The 13,703-nt window shown below is 40.1% G+C and overlaps 1 protein-coding gene across 1 annotated transcript in view; it reads right to left on the bottom strand.

Annotated features, from left to right (window-relative positions):
• The window catches only part of Thrb (thyroid hormone receptor beta), a 239,456-nt gene that overhangs the window by 58,805 nt on the left and 166,948 nt on the right, over window positions 1-13,703 (bottom strand). The window contains exon 4 of the mRNA XM_027389385.2: window positions 12,639-12,899. Coding sequence (XP_027245186.1) covers window positions 12,639-12,899 — 261 coding nt within the window. The remainder of the gene's footprint in view (window positions 1-12,638; window positions 12,900-13,703) is intronic.

Here is a 13,703-nt window from a genome sequence, read left to right as displayed (position 1 = left end):
ATTATTCATCTCTTTAGAAAATTGGAATTAAAAAAATTGCTGCTAAACAGACAATTGGCTCTAGAGACAATCATCCTGAGGAGGAAACCTAGATCCAGAAAGACAAAGTGTTTACACTAGTATGTGGTGTTAGCTTTTAAAAAGCTTTAGATATGTGTGTTTCATTTAGAATTATCACAGAGGTTAGTTAGATAGTAAGGTTCCAGGGGAGGGAGGAACTCTTTTAAGGATGGGGAAATAGAATACAGTTTTATAAAGGGATAAAGAGGAAACTAGAATAGGAAAATTAGGAGACAGGAGACAGGGTAAATGGGGGAATATGGGAGGAACAGCTAACACTGAAAGTCTTTTGAAGAGCCATATGAAAATCTACTCTTGCAGAAGCTCCCATATATATATATATATACATATGATATCTTAATTGGAGTTATGATACCCCACTAGACATCATATACTACCAAGCAAAACCCCCATTTCCAGAAATAGGTTACATATTTTTGAGTCATTGGACAAAGGGGTCCTATAGAAATGGCCCTCCCCAAAATATTACAAGCTATTGCCAATGTCATTGGCTATCCATTACAACCTGACAATAAGGCTCGGTTGCTAAAGACACCACTTAATTATTGAAAATAGAGAAATCAAGCTGGTTCTCAACTTGAAGCCTTACCCCTACTGACTAGCATTCATGGTTCTGGAAGACACTATGCACACTGCTGGAGGAGGAAAGCAATCATCAATATCACTGAGCTATAAACCCTGCAATCTATAACAGTGACCTGTCTGCAAGATATATTGGTACAATAGCAGCATGAATGTTATGGGAACAACCAAGCACTTGCATTGCTGAAGTGGCTAAGGACTTGAGACTAGATAGGTTATGGGCCCTAGGTGAAAGCCTACTTTTACTGTTCTGCTAAATTAACATAGCAATAAAATGACTCCAATATATCTATTGTTATATCCACAGGCCAGTGCATTGTTCAACCCACATCAGCAAAGCTTTTTCTTATAGTTATATTGTTGTACCATGTATGTAGTCATCTTTTCCCTTCCTTTAGTCTCCTTTTCCTCCCAAATAGTTTTTCCTCTATTTGTGCTATGCATGAATCTACCTTCATATATTTATATATGTGTGAATCTAGGTTCCACATATGAGAGAAAACAGGATTTTTTTCCTTTCTGGGTCTTGGCTATTTCACTGAACCTGATGATCTCCAGTTCCTTCTATTTTCCTGCAAATGCCATAATTTTATTATTCTTTATGGTTGAATAAAACTCAATTGTGTATAGATGTCACATTTTCTTAAGTACTCCATTGTCTCATTTATAGAAGAATGAATTGTATTCATACATAACATTGTCAGAGGGCAAGTTAAATGAATTAAAACATGAAAAAATGTGCAAAATAATCAAGGAAGACACCTGATATTGACTTATGGTCCTGATTTGTGCATGCACACTTCCACAGAAACCAGGTACATACATACATACATACATACATACATACATACATACATACATACATTACATACATACACACACACCAAAAAAAAAGGAAGCAGGATCTCACACTGAATGCTTTCAAGCATCAACTAACCAAAAATGAAATGGAATTAGTTGTTCTTTTTTCTGTAGATTTAAATGAAATTTATTTTTAATGGTGCAAAACTCTATAAAATACTGTGCTGTAGTTTAGTGGCAGAGCACTTGTTCAATATGTATAACATTATCTAGCATGTATGATGTCCTGGGATCAAGCCCTAGCACATACAAATTTAAGACATCCAAAAACACACACATGAAAATGTACACAATCTCAGTGTGCCATGTGAGGTTTTGACAGATATACACCTCACTTAAGGAACAACACTGACCCAATGCCAGGAAGTCAGGAGAATTTTCATCACTGCCTGGTTTCAAAAGATTTACTGCCAATTTACAGTGTGTCTCCATTAACTGGAACTTCAGCTTGTGCTATAGCTCTGCAGACTTAGAATACACTTAAGTGAAAATTTTTTTGTAGTAACCAGGACAATTTCACAGTCTCTGCTGTCTCAAACAGGCCTGTTATAAAGCCACAATAAACAAGGCACAACCCAGAAGCACTTTAACACTATTGCAGGACACTGTAAAGAAAAACCTTCAGCTTGCTGAGAAATGGAGGATGGGTTACAGATGAAGCAATATTTGAAGAGGGAATGGCAGAAGATTTATTACAGACATAAATAAAAAATAGCATTGATTTCTTGCTGGTACTTCTGAGACTTACATCTATAAGTTGTAAACTGAAAGTCTTAATGTTTTTTTTTATTTAGAGAATACTTTATTAGTTTTTGTAATCAAACCCACGTAGATAAGACCTTACATATTTATTTTTATTTTTATTTTTTATTTTTTGGTTTTTCGAGACAGGGTTTCTCTGTGTAGCTTATAGTGTGTTACCCCTGTACAAATGGAAAAAAATTAAGTTCAACATTTCTAGACCAATATGGCTGTTAATTTCTGTACTATGCCAACTCAATACGGTAAACTGGGATACATTTTTCCAAAGTTGACAGCACAGCTAAAGTTTCCAAAAATTCAAAATATATATATATATATATATTTATATAAAAAGACCAAAAATAGCAATATATTATGCATCAATAGCAGCAACAGTTTTTCCAGGTTCTGCAGTCATTTGAACAAAACTGTAGAGACATTCAGCACACTCCATTAAAAAAAAATGTAAAAAACAAAATCCCAGAAAACAGCACAGTTCTGTTACTCTTGTGGTACCTGGCACCATTTTTTTTTAATTAGCTTCTCAATCATCATCTGGAAGGAAACCATTCTGAGCAACATCACTAAAAACAGCTCTGATAAAGCATGGTTACTACTATGTATCATAAAGCAGGTCCATGAAAGTCTTAATTTTATTTCACGTGATGTTCTAGAAATTACATAGTAAATACCAAGACTAGCCTAAAATATGCCCCAGCTGTTTTCTAAGTTAATCGGTTTGGGTTGAGGGAAGGAAAGAAGGAACAGGCCAAATGGTGAAGAGTTGTGTGTCAGCAAAGCCCTTGAACTGTGAAGCTGGTCTCCAGTATTTCCCCTAAGACTCATCTGACATGCACTAGCTTCTAATGTGTCACAGCTGAGAAAAAACAGACACCTCTTAGTGTCGGGAAGTTCACCCTTAGAGCATGAATGGATGCTTAAAAAGAGGACTTTTACAAAACTCACTTCCCCTGAGCACAGTGAGATAAGGAACCAGTTCCTACAGAGGCATGACTGACTCATGAGAGGATCTGAAGATATGGGGCTGCAACATGGGTATTCTCTGACTCACATGATTAAATGATACTGTAGCTTTTTTATTACTTCTGCTAAAAGTCATAAGGAAACACTGGTGAACACTAAATTCAGGAAAATACAGAAGAATAAGCCCACACACCTTAAAAAGTACCCACACTCAGAAGCGCAGAGAAGAGAAAGACTTTGGATCTGTTCCAAGTTCAAGTAGACTGACCCGAGCCTCGGGGACACCATGCTTATTGTAATAAGCCAGGCACAATGTGGAGTCTACAAAGGTCAAAGAGAATGGTGCTGCCTGGAAGTCATCCATAGAAGGCAGAGGGATGGACAGATGCTAGATAAAGTCAGAGGAAGAAGCTCAGGGGTCCAGTATAGCATGATGCAATACACACAGTTCACAACAATGGGCCCTTCCCTTAGAAGTTATTAAATGATTAGATATGAAATGTTCTGACCACAGAAAATTATAAAGATGTGAGATGGCATGAGTAGGAACAAGCTTGATTTAGACAGATATTACAGTAACATATTCTATACTACAAATAATTCATTTTCATTTGTCAGTGTGATACCTTAATAAAGTTGTAGAGAGAGCCCCATGATCCAAAACAACTAAATGCAGCACACAACCCTGTATCCTGGGCCAGAAAGCAAGACTAGAATAAAGGACAACCTGTGGTGGCAGCCTATTAAATCCTACAGAGGCAGGTCCTCTCTCCAGCTTAGTCATATTCCCCTTCATTGAGTGGGAAAAGGGACAGAGTGTGACATTTAAATAAAACCTGTCAGTTAGAAAGTAGATTGCAAATGTCTTGTAGTGTCAAATGTCTTGACCCTGATAATTACATCATGGTCATATGAGGGCATCCCTATTGTTTTATGAGTTGGTCTAAAGTATTTGGTTAAGAGGACTGATTTTTGTAACTTGTTCTGTGGAATAATAGTGCTAGGTAAAATCCAAACAATACCCTCACACACACACACACACACACACACACACACACACACACACACAGAGAGAGAGAGAGAGAGAGAGAGAGAGAGAGAGAGAGAGAGAGAGAAAGAGAGAGAATGGGGCAGAATGCTACTGTGTAGGTGAGAGGTATATGAGTTAACCCAAAGTTACTCTAAAAGAGGATACCAAAAATAATTCCAGAATCTGCCTTGGAGATCCTCCAGAAACCACGCAACTTAAAGCAAAAATGGAGGGAAATGTGCACAAGAATCAGCCTACATATCTTGTCATTGCCCTGAAAGACAGAGGAAACTAACTCTCAAAGCAGGCAGTATATATACAACATATACCCAACATAACAATAAGTGAACACAAAAGGCCTTTGGTTCATTGGAGAAAATGATGGGTCAGCTTAATTAGTGTGACATTCTCAGCTTTTGGCAGTGAGATTTTGGCTGATTTCCCCCAGTCCTCTTTTGGGGAAAAAGTAAAATAGAGACACAGGTGCATAATGGTCTTTCCAAAGAAAACTAGGGTTAAGTATCACGTCTAATAAACAGAGGAACAAGAGGAAGGCATTGTACCCTAAGACTGCTCATGAATATTAAGTAGGATGAATCCATATCAGATAGCTGTCTCCATAGAAACCTATCTGGTTGAAAGTGCTGTGAAAGATTAACATGTATATTTCCTTTCCTAAAGGGCAGTGGATCCTACTTACATGGATTTTGACCTTTACTTTTATATCTGAGGCTTATTATAAGGAGTTCTTTGCAGGGCTAGTCAAACAAAGAGCTCAGTAAGTATCTTTTCATTAGTTCTAAGGATTGACTTAAAATAGTTATGGCCTTTAGAGCTGCATATTGTGAGACAGCTATGAGGAATTGGGGGTGAAATGTGCCATTCATAGAATATTGCCATCTAGATAAATAAACCATTGCACCCCACACAATATTCTAACTCAAATGCCAAGTTGCTTCATAACAGAGACATGAGTTAGTCAGTCCTATTTCAGTCTGGTACTCATTTCACGAGGCAGTGATGTTTAATAAAGTCAGTCTCCTTGTATAAGTCAATACCGACAGATGTCACAGGGATAGGGCTTCACCAAAGCTTGTAATCCTGGTTCAGGTCAAGGCCACAGAGAACAGCCTTGGGTCATGGGGCATTCTGACTCTCATCTTATTTCCAAGGTCATCTAGTTCTGGGTTTCTGCTACCCTGAACAGGCTTGTGTCAAGTAGGCTAAATTCATCTGGATCTTAAAAAGTAATTTGTTAAGTACAGCTCACCATCAGAACCAGTCACAGTATAGTCACCGGAGTGAGGGACCATCTGAAAACAAGGCAAGCCACCAACATTTGTGACATTTTTGGTTTCTGACCTCTACATCTCTGGGATACTCAGACCCAAAAGGTCTGTCCAGAAGGAGCTGGCCACACATTTAGGGAGGGAGTTTATTATGGAATACACAACACTTTCAGAAATATTTGAGGGAACTGAAAATGGGGCCTGGAGGACCTGAAGGTTTCTGGGTCACTGGGAGGAAGAGTTCTAAGGGAAATAATACCATTGAAAGAGATGGCATGAGACATTCAATTTTCAATCAGTTTGGACTGTGCACTAGATCTTCACGGTGATCACAGGTTGGGTTTTGTTTTTTTGTTTTTTGGCCTATGCTGATTTAACGTATTTAGCTCTGTTTTCCTCACAAGTGGAAATATGATTTCAATATTGAAAAACTAACAGTGGAATGTAGAGCCTTGTCCTTTATTTGTCATCAATTAATCTCTATGTTCTTTGTTGGAGAGAATTAGTTATTTGGTTAGATTTATAATTAGTTAGATTCAGAGCCAAGAACCAATCCATGAATGGCTGGCCCTACATTACCAAGTGTTAACTGGGTTCTGTGGAATCTGAGGATTCTCAGGCTGTCTTTATAGTCAGGATCAAAGTGCCATTTACGTATTTGTCTAAATTTGACTGGAACCTTCTTGTAGTTTCAATCTGTGTCAGAAATGGCAGATGGCCTATGTCTTCTGAGTGCTGTGTCACAGTTGACCAACACTTGTGCCTGACTTTGAGAACTACCTGTTAAAAAGGATGTGGCTTCTGTATCTACTCCCCGCCACCCATAGTAGAGTTGGCTCAAGTCGGTGGGCTTAGCAGTCAGTCCTTCTCCCATGAGTATTGCTCACTCCCAATGCCCACACCATGTCTCATGGTCTTCCCAAGTTTCATTAAAGGAGTAAATCTTCCATCTACTGATCAGTCTCTTATCATCATCCAAGTGCTTATTTCTATAAAAAAAAACTTCATTTTTTTTTTAGATAATAAAATGGAGATCAGCAAGGCAAGTGCCTTGCTCAAAGTTTAATACGTGGCAAGAGGCAGAAGCAGGAATACATGCCAGGCTGTGTAATCATATGTATATGGGAACTCACTGTCTTCATCATGGTGGGTGGGACCCCTGTAATGTGAGTGTTCCACTGTGCCAAGTACTATGCTTAGGATCCCGGGACAGGATAATCTCAGAGACCTGACACTTGAAACCAGAATGTCTCAATCAGATCTCAATTCAGCTACTTTATGTATTTGGTGATTTTTTATGGAAGGTTTTAAAAATTTAAAAGCCTTGCAAAAATATTTTGTCTTCTACTAAGAACTCTATCAACTGTTTATGTCCCTGATTTACCTCCGATGTGATTCTCTGCTGTGCTTTATTCATTCACCTTCATTTCAGTGCACATTTTCTGTAGGGTGACTTGAGGTCAGAAAGCGTAACAGAAACCAGAAAGGCCCCAAGGTTAGAACAATATATATATATATATATATATATATATATATATATATATATATATATATATGGAGAGAGAGAGAGAGAGAGAACAGTAATAATTTATTCAATCTCTAATAAATTCTAGAAATGATATTGAGGGCTTTATTCATATTCTCCTTTATCTATACAGAAATAAAAAGCTCATTCAGCCATATTACCCTGTACTCATATTCTCCTTTATACAGAAATGTGAAAGTTCATCCAATCACATTACCCTATACTCATATTCTCCTTTATCTATATGGAAATGGTTATCCAATCACATTACACTATTCTGTGGATCAGGGGGGCTCAAAGATTCACTCTTGGGAATTAGAAAGCAAGAAGTCAAGACATCTGATTTGAAAACACAGACTCTTGCTACTAAGACATCAATAAGATATTCATTGATGCACAATTGGAAAGATCTGTAAAGATACTTGTATGTAGAATTAAGATCAACACCATCGTTCCCGAGTGCCTTTTCTTCCCCCTAAGTAGCTCCAGAAATAAATTTGCTGTGTACCTGGGAACTGGTCCCTATGCATATTAGTTCAACTATGCAGATTGTTAATGCATGCTTGCTTTTTAGTCAAGTATCCCTAAAGCACATTTCCCAAATAAGCTTTTCGTTTTTTCTAATAGAGGTTTTAGACACACTTTGATCTGAACAAGCCCTATGGTTGGAAAGATTTATATTATTTCCAATTTCTTTGCCACAGGACCAAAGTGCAAAGAGTTGAACATTCAGGCCTTTGTACAAGTATTTCTGAGGGGTGGGGCATCTTAAGAGGGACAGAGTGATCATATTTGCCTTTCTCCATATTACAGACACAGCTACACTGACCTTGGAAAGCCCACAGGGTCCATCTACCATGCTGCATCTCACTGAACAGTGAAGTTGGATGGACCTGGACCTTGACTTTCTGATGTTTTCCTTCCTTCCTTCTATATTACCATTTCCAGTTTATTTTCACTTTTTTCCATGCTAGTTGGTACCTTGCCTGCCCTTTCTAGATCTATCTGCCCCTGTTTACTTACTTATTACAGTGTCTGTCTCCTGCCTTTGAAGTAAGAAAACACACAGCTATCTAGTGCATGCCAGAAACTTGTAGCTAGCTCTTATTATCATGTTGAGCACTAATGCTCCTCTACTGGCATAGGGAGTATGAATGACTGCTCTACTCAGTGGGACTGAGTATCATAGTCTATGGTGAGTAGGGTACAGTGGAGAGCACAGACAGAGGGAGCAGCTGGCGGACCTGTGGGAGGACTCCAGCTGTGTAATCCCTTACCTTCTCAGTATAGTTAGTTCACTTGATGATGTCCTTGTGTTTTACTTAAAGACAAAGACAGTGTTGACTATTGCAAGGGTGAATGCCTATCTTAAAGGATTGCAAAGCAAACGGTGACTTACATTTATGTCTCTGACTTTCAGGGCACCGGTGCTATCTCGGTGAATGAGAGCGGTATATCACTTAAAGCATATTGTCGATCAGAGTCCCTGTTCTTTAAGAAGAGCATGGACTCCCCTCTCTGACACAAGGCGTTATTTAAATTTTATTATTTAAAATTACTTTAAATTGTCTAAGCTTTGGGGAATGGTTTTAAAAATGATATTTTTAGCTACAAGAAAGAATAACCTATTGCCAATAAATGTCAGTATTCAGTAGAGTATTTTAACGGCAAGGGAAAATGCTGATGACCTATTGCTAAGCACTAAAAGATGGTCACAAATGATGTGCCTTGGATGATCCAAGTTTATTAAAAAGTAGATAGAAAAGAAAGTAAAAGTGTTGTCCTTGGTAAATGGAAAAAATTTTAAAAGTTATTTGTAATTTTACAACTTAATGAAATTTTTCTTTTTTTCACTGCCAAACTATATAGAGCATTTAGAATGAAATAAAATGATGCATTAAATGTCCTGACTCTTCTCTCCTTCTGGGACCCTGAGATTTGTCTGTCTGAACATCATGCATGGTTCAGATTTACAGAAACTTTAGTAGCATTATTAGGTCACTATTGTCCTCTCAATAGTGTCCAGGGAGGTGACTGCCATCCCAACAGCCCTTCTGCTTCCTTCCAGAAAGCTCCTGGATACTGTGGAGGTCCCAATTTATGGGTTCAGTGGGCTGCTGAGGTCTAGTTCGAACCAGTTCCCTCCCTATCTGTGACCAACCTTCTGGGCTTGCTGAACTCTGGTTCCCAACACAAGTTTAGGGGGTCTGGGTGCAGCAGGGAATGGAGGGACAGGCATATCCCTGTGTGCCCACTAGGTGGCAGGCCCTTTCCTGCCCTGAATCCTTATGACTATCTCAAAGGCTTGGGGGCCCTAATGTCTAAAGGATCACCAGAAGGGACAGCTGAAACACAGATTCTAGGGTTCATTCAATTCTAGTCACTCCAACTCAAAGGTCCAACTGGGACCTCACATTCTCTTTCTCCTTCCCTCTAGTCCTTCTTTTAGTAAAAGTCTCATTACATAGTCAAACTCACTGTCACCTTCTTTGGCAATGCACTTGGGGTGCTGGGGTTTCAGAGTGAGTCATCACACAAAGCTTAGAGTCTCGTTTCTAATGAGCCGCTGGAACTACTGTTAGTACCACTCTCCAGTGTGACACTGATGCACTGCTTGAAATACGAGGTAGAAGCACCAAGTAAGCTTCTAACAAAACACATTTAAGAACATCACACATGCAAGTCAATGATCCCCAAATGATTTGAAGTAAGAGTATTAAGAAACCCCACCCATTATAGACCAATGCATTCCCTTTCTTGCTTAAGACTTTGGCACAGTCCTGCCTGCCACATGTAGCTGATCAGGCCAGTCTGACAGCACCAAACTGGTGTGTGCCTGGCTCAGTGAGTGGCAGCTGCTGCTGATGCATCTGGGTCATGGGTGATGATGATAAGGTGCTGTGAAAGTTCCTGAAGCACATCCTCCATGACTCACCTTGCATCAGCAGGGAGTGAGAATGATCAGTTTGCAGCCCACAAACCATGCATGAAAGTATTCTTGTCTAGCTTTGATAGAGTACTAATCTAGGGATAGGCTTATTGTGCAGCTTCAAGCAGTCAACTTATTGTTTTGAATGGCTGAACCACACGTTAGCCTTAGTATATGGTTCAAGGCCATTTGGTTCTCATCAATTACATCTAGGGTGCTTGGGATGAGGCTAATAAAATGTCCTTTTGGCTCAAATGTTCTTTCTTCATGCTTAGACATGAAGTTTAATGTCCTGAACACAGTAAGCCCTGAACAAACACTAGAAGATACATGCATGCAAGGGTGGGCCAGGGCATCAACTGCTTTAAGGGTGGTAGCCAGGCAGGAAGTAAATGCCCAGTATGAATGGCCATCAGACAACACTTTCTTTATGGACTCTATAGACGTAGCAGATCAATGGAGTTGATGGAGAAGAACCAATTCCCAAGGGAAATGTAGGCATCGCTCACCAGTGTGCTCATATATGAGGGGAATTTGCTTCAGTAGATTCTTAGGTTTTGTGACTCAGGCCATTTGGGTATCATTTCCTTGCTGAATCAGGACATTGTTTTATGCTCAGCTCAAAGTGAACCTTTGCGGTATCTCTGGAAACCTCACAAAGTTTGTCTGTGTTGTTTTTCTTTCAATTCCAGAATAATGCAAATGCACTTGAATAATTTATGGAAAGAGCTGGAAGAAGATCTGAGCTTCATAAAACAGCCCACCCACCCATCCTCATCTGTTTACTCCTCTAGCTCCATTCCTTATAGGCTATTCAAGGAATTTATGTGACTTAGGCTGTATAGCCAATAATTATGATCACCGGAAAAGTGCTAACTGCTATTTAAAGTGCATTACAATTCAGGTACTGTGCTGAGTGTTTAAGTACATTAGCTTATGCAGTTTTATCAACATAGCATTTATATGTCTGCTCTAAACATACAGTGGGAAGGCTGGTATCCTAGTCCAAATGTGTCCATCTCAAAATGTTGTGTTCTTAGTCACTGTATCATGGAGTCTTAAGTCCAAAGATTGTAACTTGTCTGTTTATTTTTTCTTTTTTGACTGTGTCTCATATTTAGCATTAGTTAACCTCAGATTTTCTGTTCCTCGACAAAGACTACAGGCAACTAATGACTGCTGAGAGAAGGAGAATTATCCTCTCCCTAGTATGAGCTCCCTTATTGGTTATCCATGGCAGAGTGGTCAGCCTGAAACAGTATTTATGCAAACAACAAAACAGACCCAGCAGGTTGTATTTATGTGTTTGTGCGCACGTGTACACACCCCCACACACTCTCACACGTATGTCACAATAGTAATCAAAGGAAAAGAAGCTATCAACCAGCGAGTGGGGTGGAGGACATGGGAAATGTTCAAAGGGGTGTGCCTGGGGGGAACTGGAAGGAGGAAAAGGAAGGGGAGGTAGTGTAATTCTTTTTCAATTTAAAACATTTAAAAAAACCTTAAACTTCTAAATAATCAACACAAAAGTTCAAGCATCACCTTTCAAAAGGAACATGGTGTTCCTGCCCACGCTGCAGTCCTAGCTGAAGACTCCATCTTTGGATAATGCATTTCAAGGGAAAACATCTGCCTCAGAAACTGGATCTTTCTGAGTAAACCAGAAGTTATGGAGGTTCTAAAGTGTTTACAGATAATCAGGAAGACCTGGGTTCTTATTCATAAATGATAAATGATATTCAAGACAGGGCAGTGAGGATGCTTTTTCATGGCTCACTTATTAATTATGTACCGATATGTAATGTATTGTTATTTGACTGCGAGATTTTCAATTTTCAAACAGACAATTTAAACTTTATCACAAGTAAAAACCAAAAAGGCCAATCATGATCTTTTTAGCTTTTAAACTCTGCACTGGAAAATAATGGGTAGTTACAAGGACTTGGACACTTACGGATACAGGCTGTCGTAAGTAGTAAAGATTTTGGGCAACCCTAAGACGATAACACGATCAGCATCAGAGACATCTGTCAGGTGGGGTGGCCTGAGGTGAACAGCAGCTAAGTCTCATGTGATCAGGACCCTGGGCTGCTTTGGCTGATTCTCTTTCCCCTCTGGAGGTGACTACCTCCTCCCTCATGAGGTGACAACTGCCTAACACCCTAATCTTCTCTCCATGATGGTGACACAGGATTTACTGACTACAGGACATGTTAAAATCTCTCTGTCAAGCATGAATTGTCTATGTAGGTTAAAGGCAGACATTGAAATCCCTTTAGCTTCTGGTGTAATTGGGATAAGAAACATATGCGCATGCACACACTCAAAACACAAAACAAGTAGCTACGAATGCAGCAGTGTCTGTTTCCACTCAGATACAAATTAACAACACATTTGCTCATTAAAGAAATAAAAAAGGTCTCCCTCAGTGTTGGGCCTGGCATAAAGTGCTTGCCTTTGGACCCCTCTTATTTATGCTCAAAAGAAACTTAGAGGATAAAGACAACAAGGAGGATGAGCCAGGGAAACGCGCTGACACTAGGCGGGCGAAGACATGGAGGAGGAGCGCAGTCATGGCAGAGACGCATGTGTGGTAATGGTCTAGTAGGTTACCTTTACATTTCTTCTCTTCTGCCTGGAAGGTCTGCGCACTTGAGACGCTCTGATCATTCACATCGTCCGGATCCAGATGGAATATAGAGCTCGTCCAAGTGGCCTGGATGAGGTGTGGGGATGTTTGCTCATTCTTCAGTGCACCGCGCCTCTCCGCATGGCTCTTCCTGTGCAGGCAGGCTTCGGACATCCCTACGAGCTTCCAGTCCTGTCCTCGATCTGGACGGGGCTTCTGTTTGTCCCAGGCTGGAAGGCCATTTTCTGGTGGGAGGGGAGTAAAAACATGAGATAACAGACTGTAGGTATTGTCGCAGTTTTGCTGAGATTTGTGTTTTGGAAGCCAGTTGTTCTCAGTTCCTTGGGGCTGACACAGTTCATATGCACCTCCCCTATGATGTCAGGACACACTGAGGCTGTTGGCCCTAGGTACCGAGCCACTGAAGCTGGATGCCCCCTTTTTCTTGAGCTCCTCCACAGCAAGTCTCATCACTACAGCAGCGGCCCAAGAGCAAGCTGATAACCAGTTTATATCACTGCTTAGATGACCATTTGAGGTCTTGAGTGTCAGGGCTGGCCATGACCTTAGGTCAGATCCTCAGGATGTGGCACATCCGGGATTCGGCCTTGTTTGACTTGGGTTTTAACACAGACTGACCTGAGGGACATTGTGTCACTTAAGTTGGGCACACTCAAGAGGCCACACACTGAGACTGACAGGCTGTTCTACTCTGATGGCAAAACTAAGGAGACGGGAAGGAGCCACTATCAACACAACACGACACAACACAACACAACACAACACAACACAACACAACACAACACAACACAACACAGCAGCAACAGCCCCCAAGTTTAAATCCAGATCTTTCACATGGAAGTTTTGTGTTTTCAATGGATCCCTGAACTGGCCATGAAATCACATAAAAGGGGGCAACTCATGCTTTCTGTGTGGTAAATTAAGAGCCCCAAAGATAGAAGGATGAGCCTGGATCTCTTAGGCTGGGTACCAGATTGCTAATCGTGTATTGTTTTTGAGTTCAGTCTATGGGGTTTGTAGGCCTATTC

Source organism: Cricetulus griseus (genome assembly GCF_003668045.3).
Source record: "Cricetulus griseus strain 17A/GY chromosome 1 unlocalized genomic scaffold, alternate assembly CriGri-PICRH-1.0 chr1_1, whole genome shotgun sequence".
Classification (NCBI taxonomy): Eukaryota; Metazoa; Chordata; class Mammalia; order Rodentia; family Cricetidae; genus Cricetulus; species Cricetulus griseus.
Note: the sequence above shows the minus strand (reverse complement) of the source record. Positions and strands in the feature narration are given on the sequence as shown.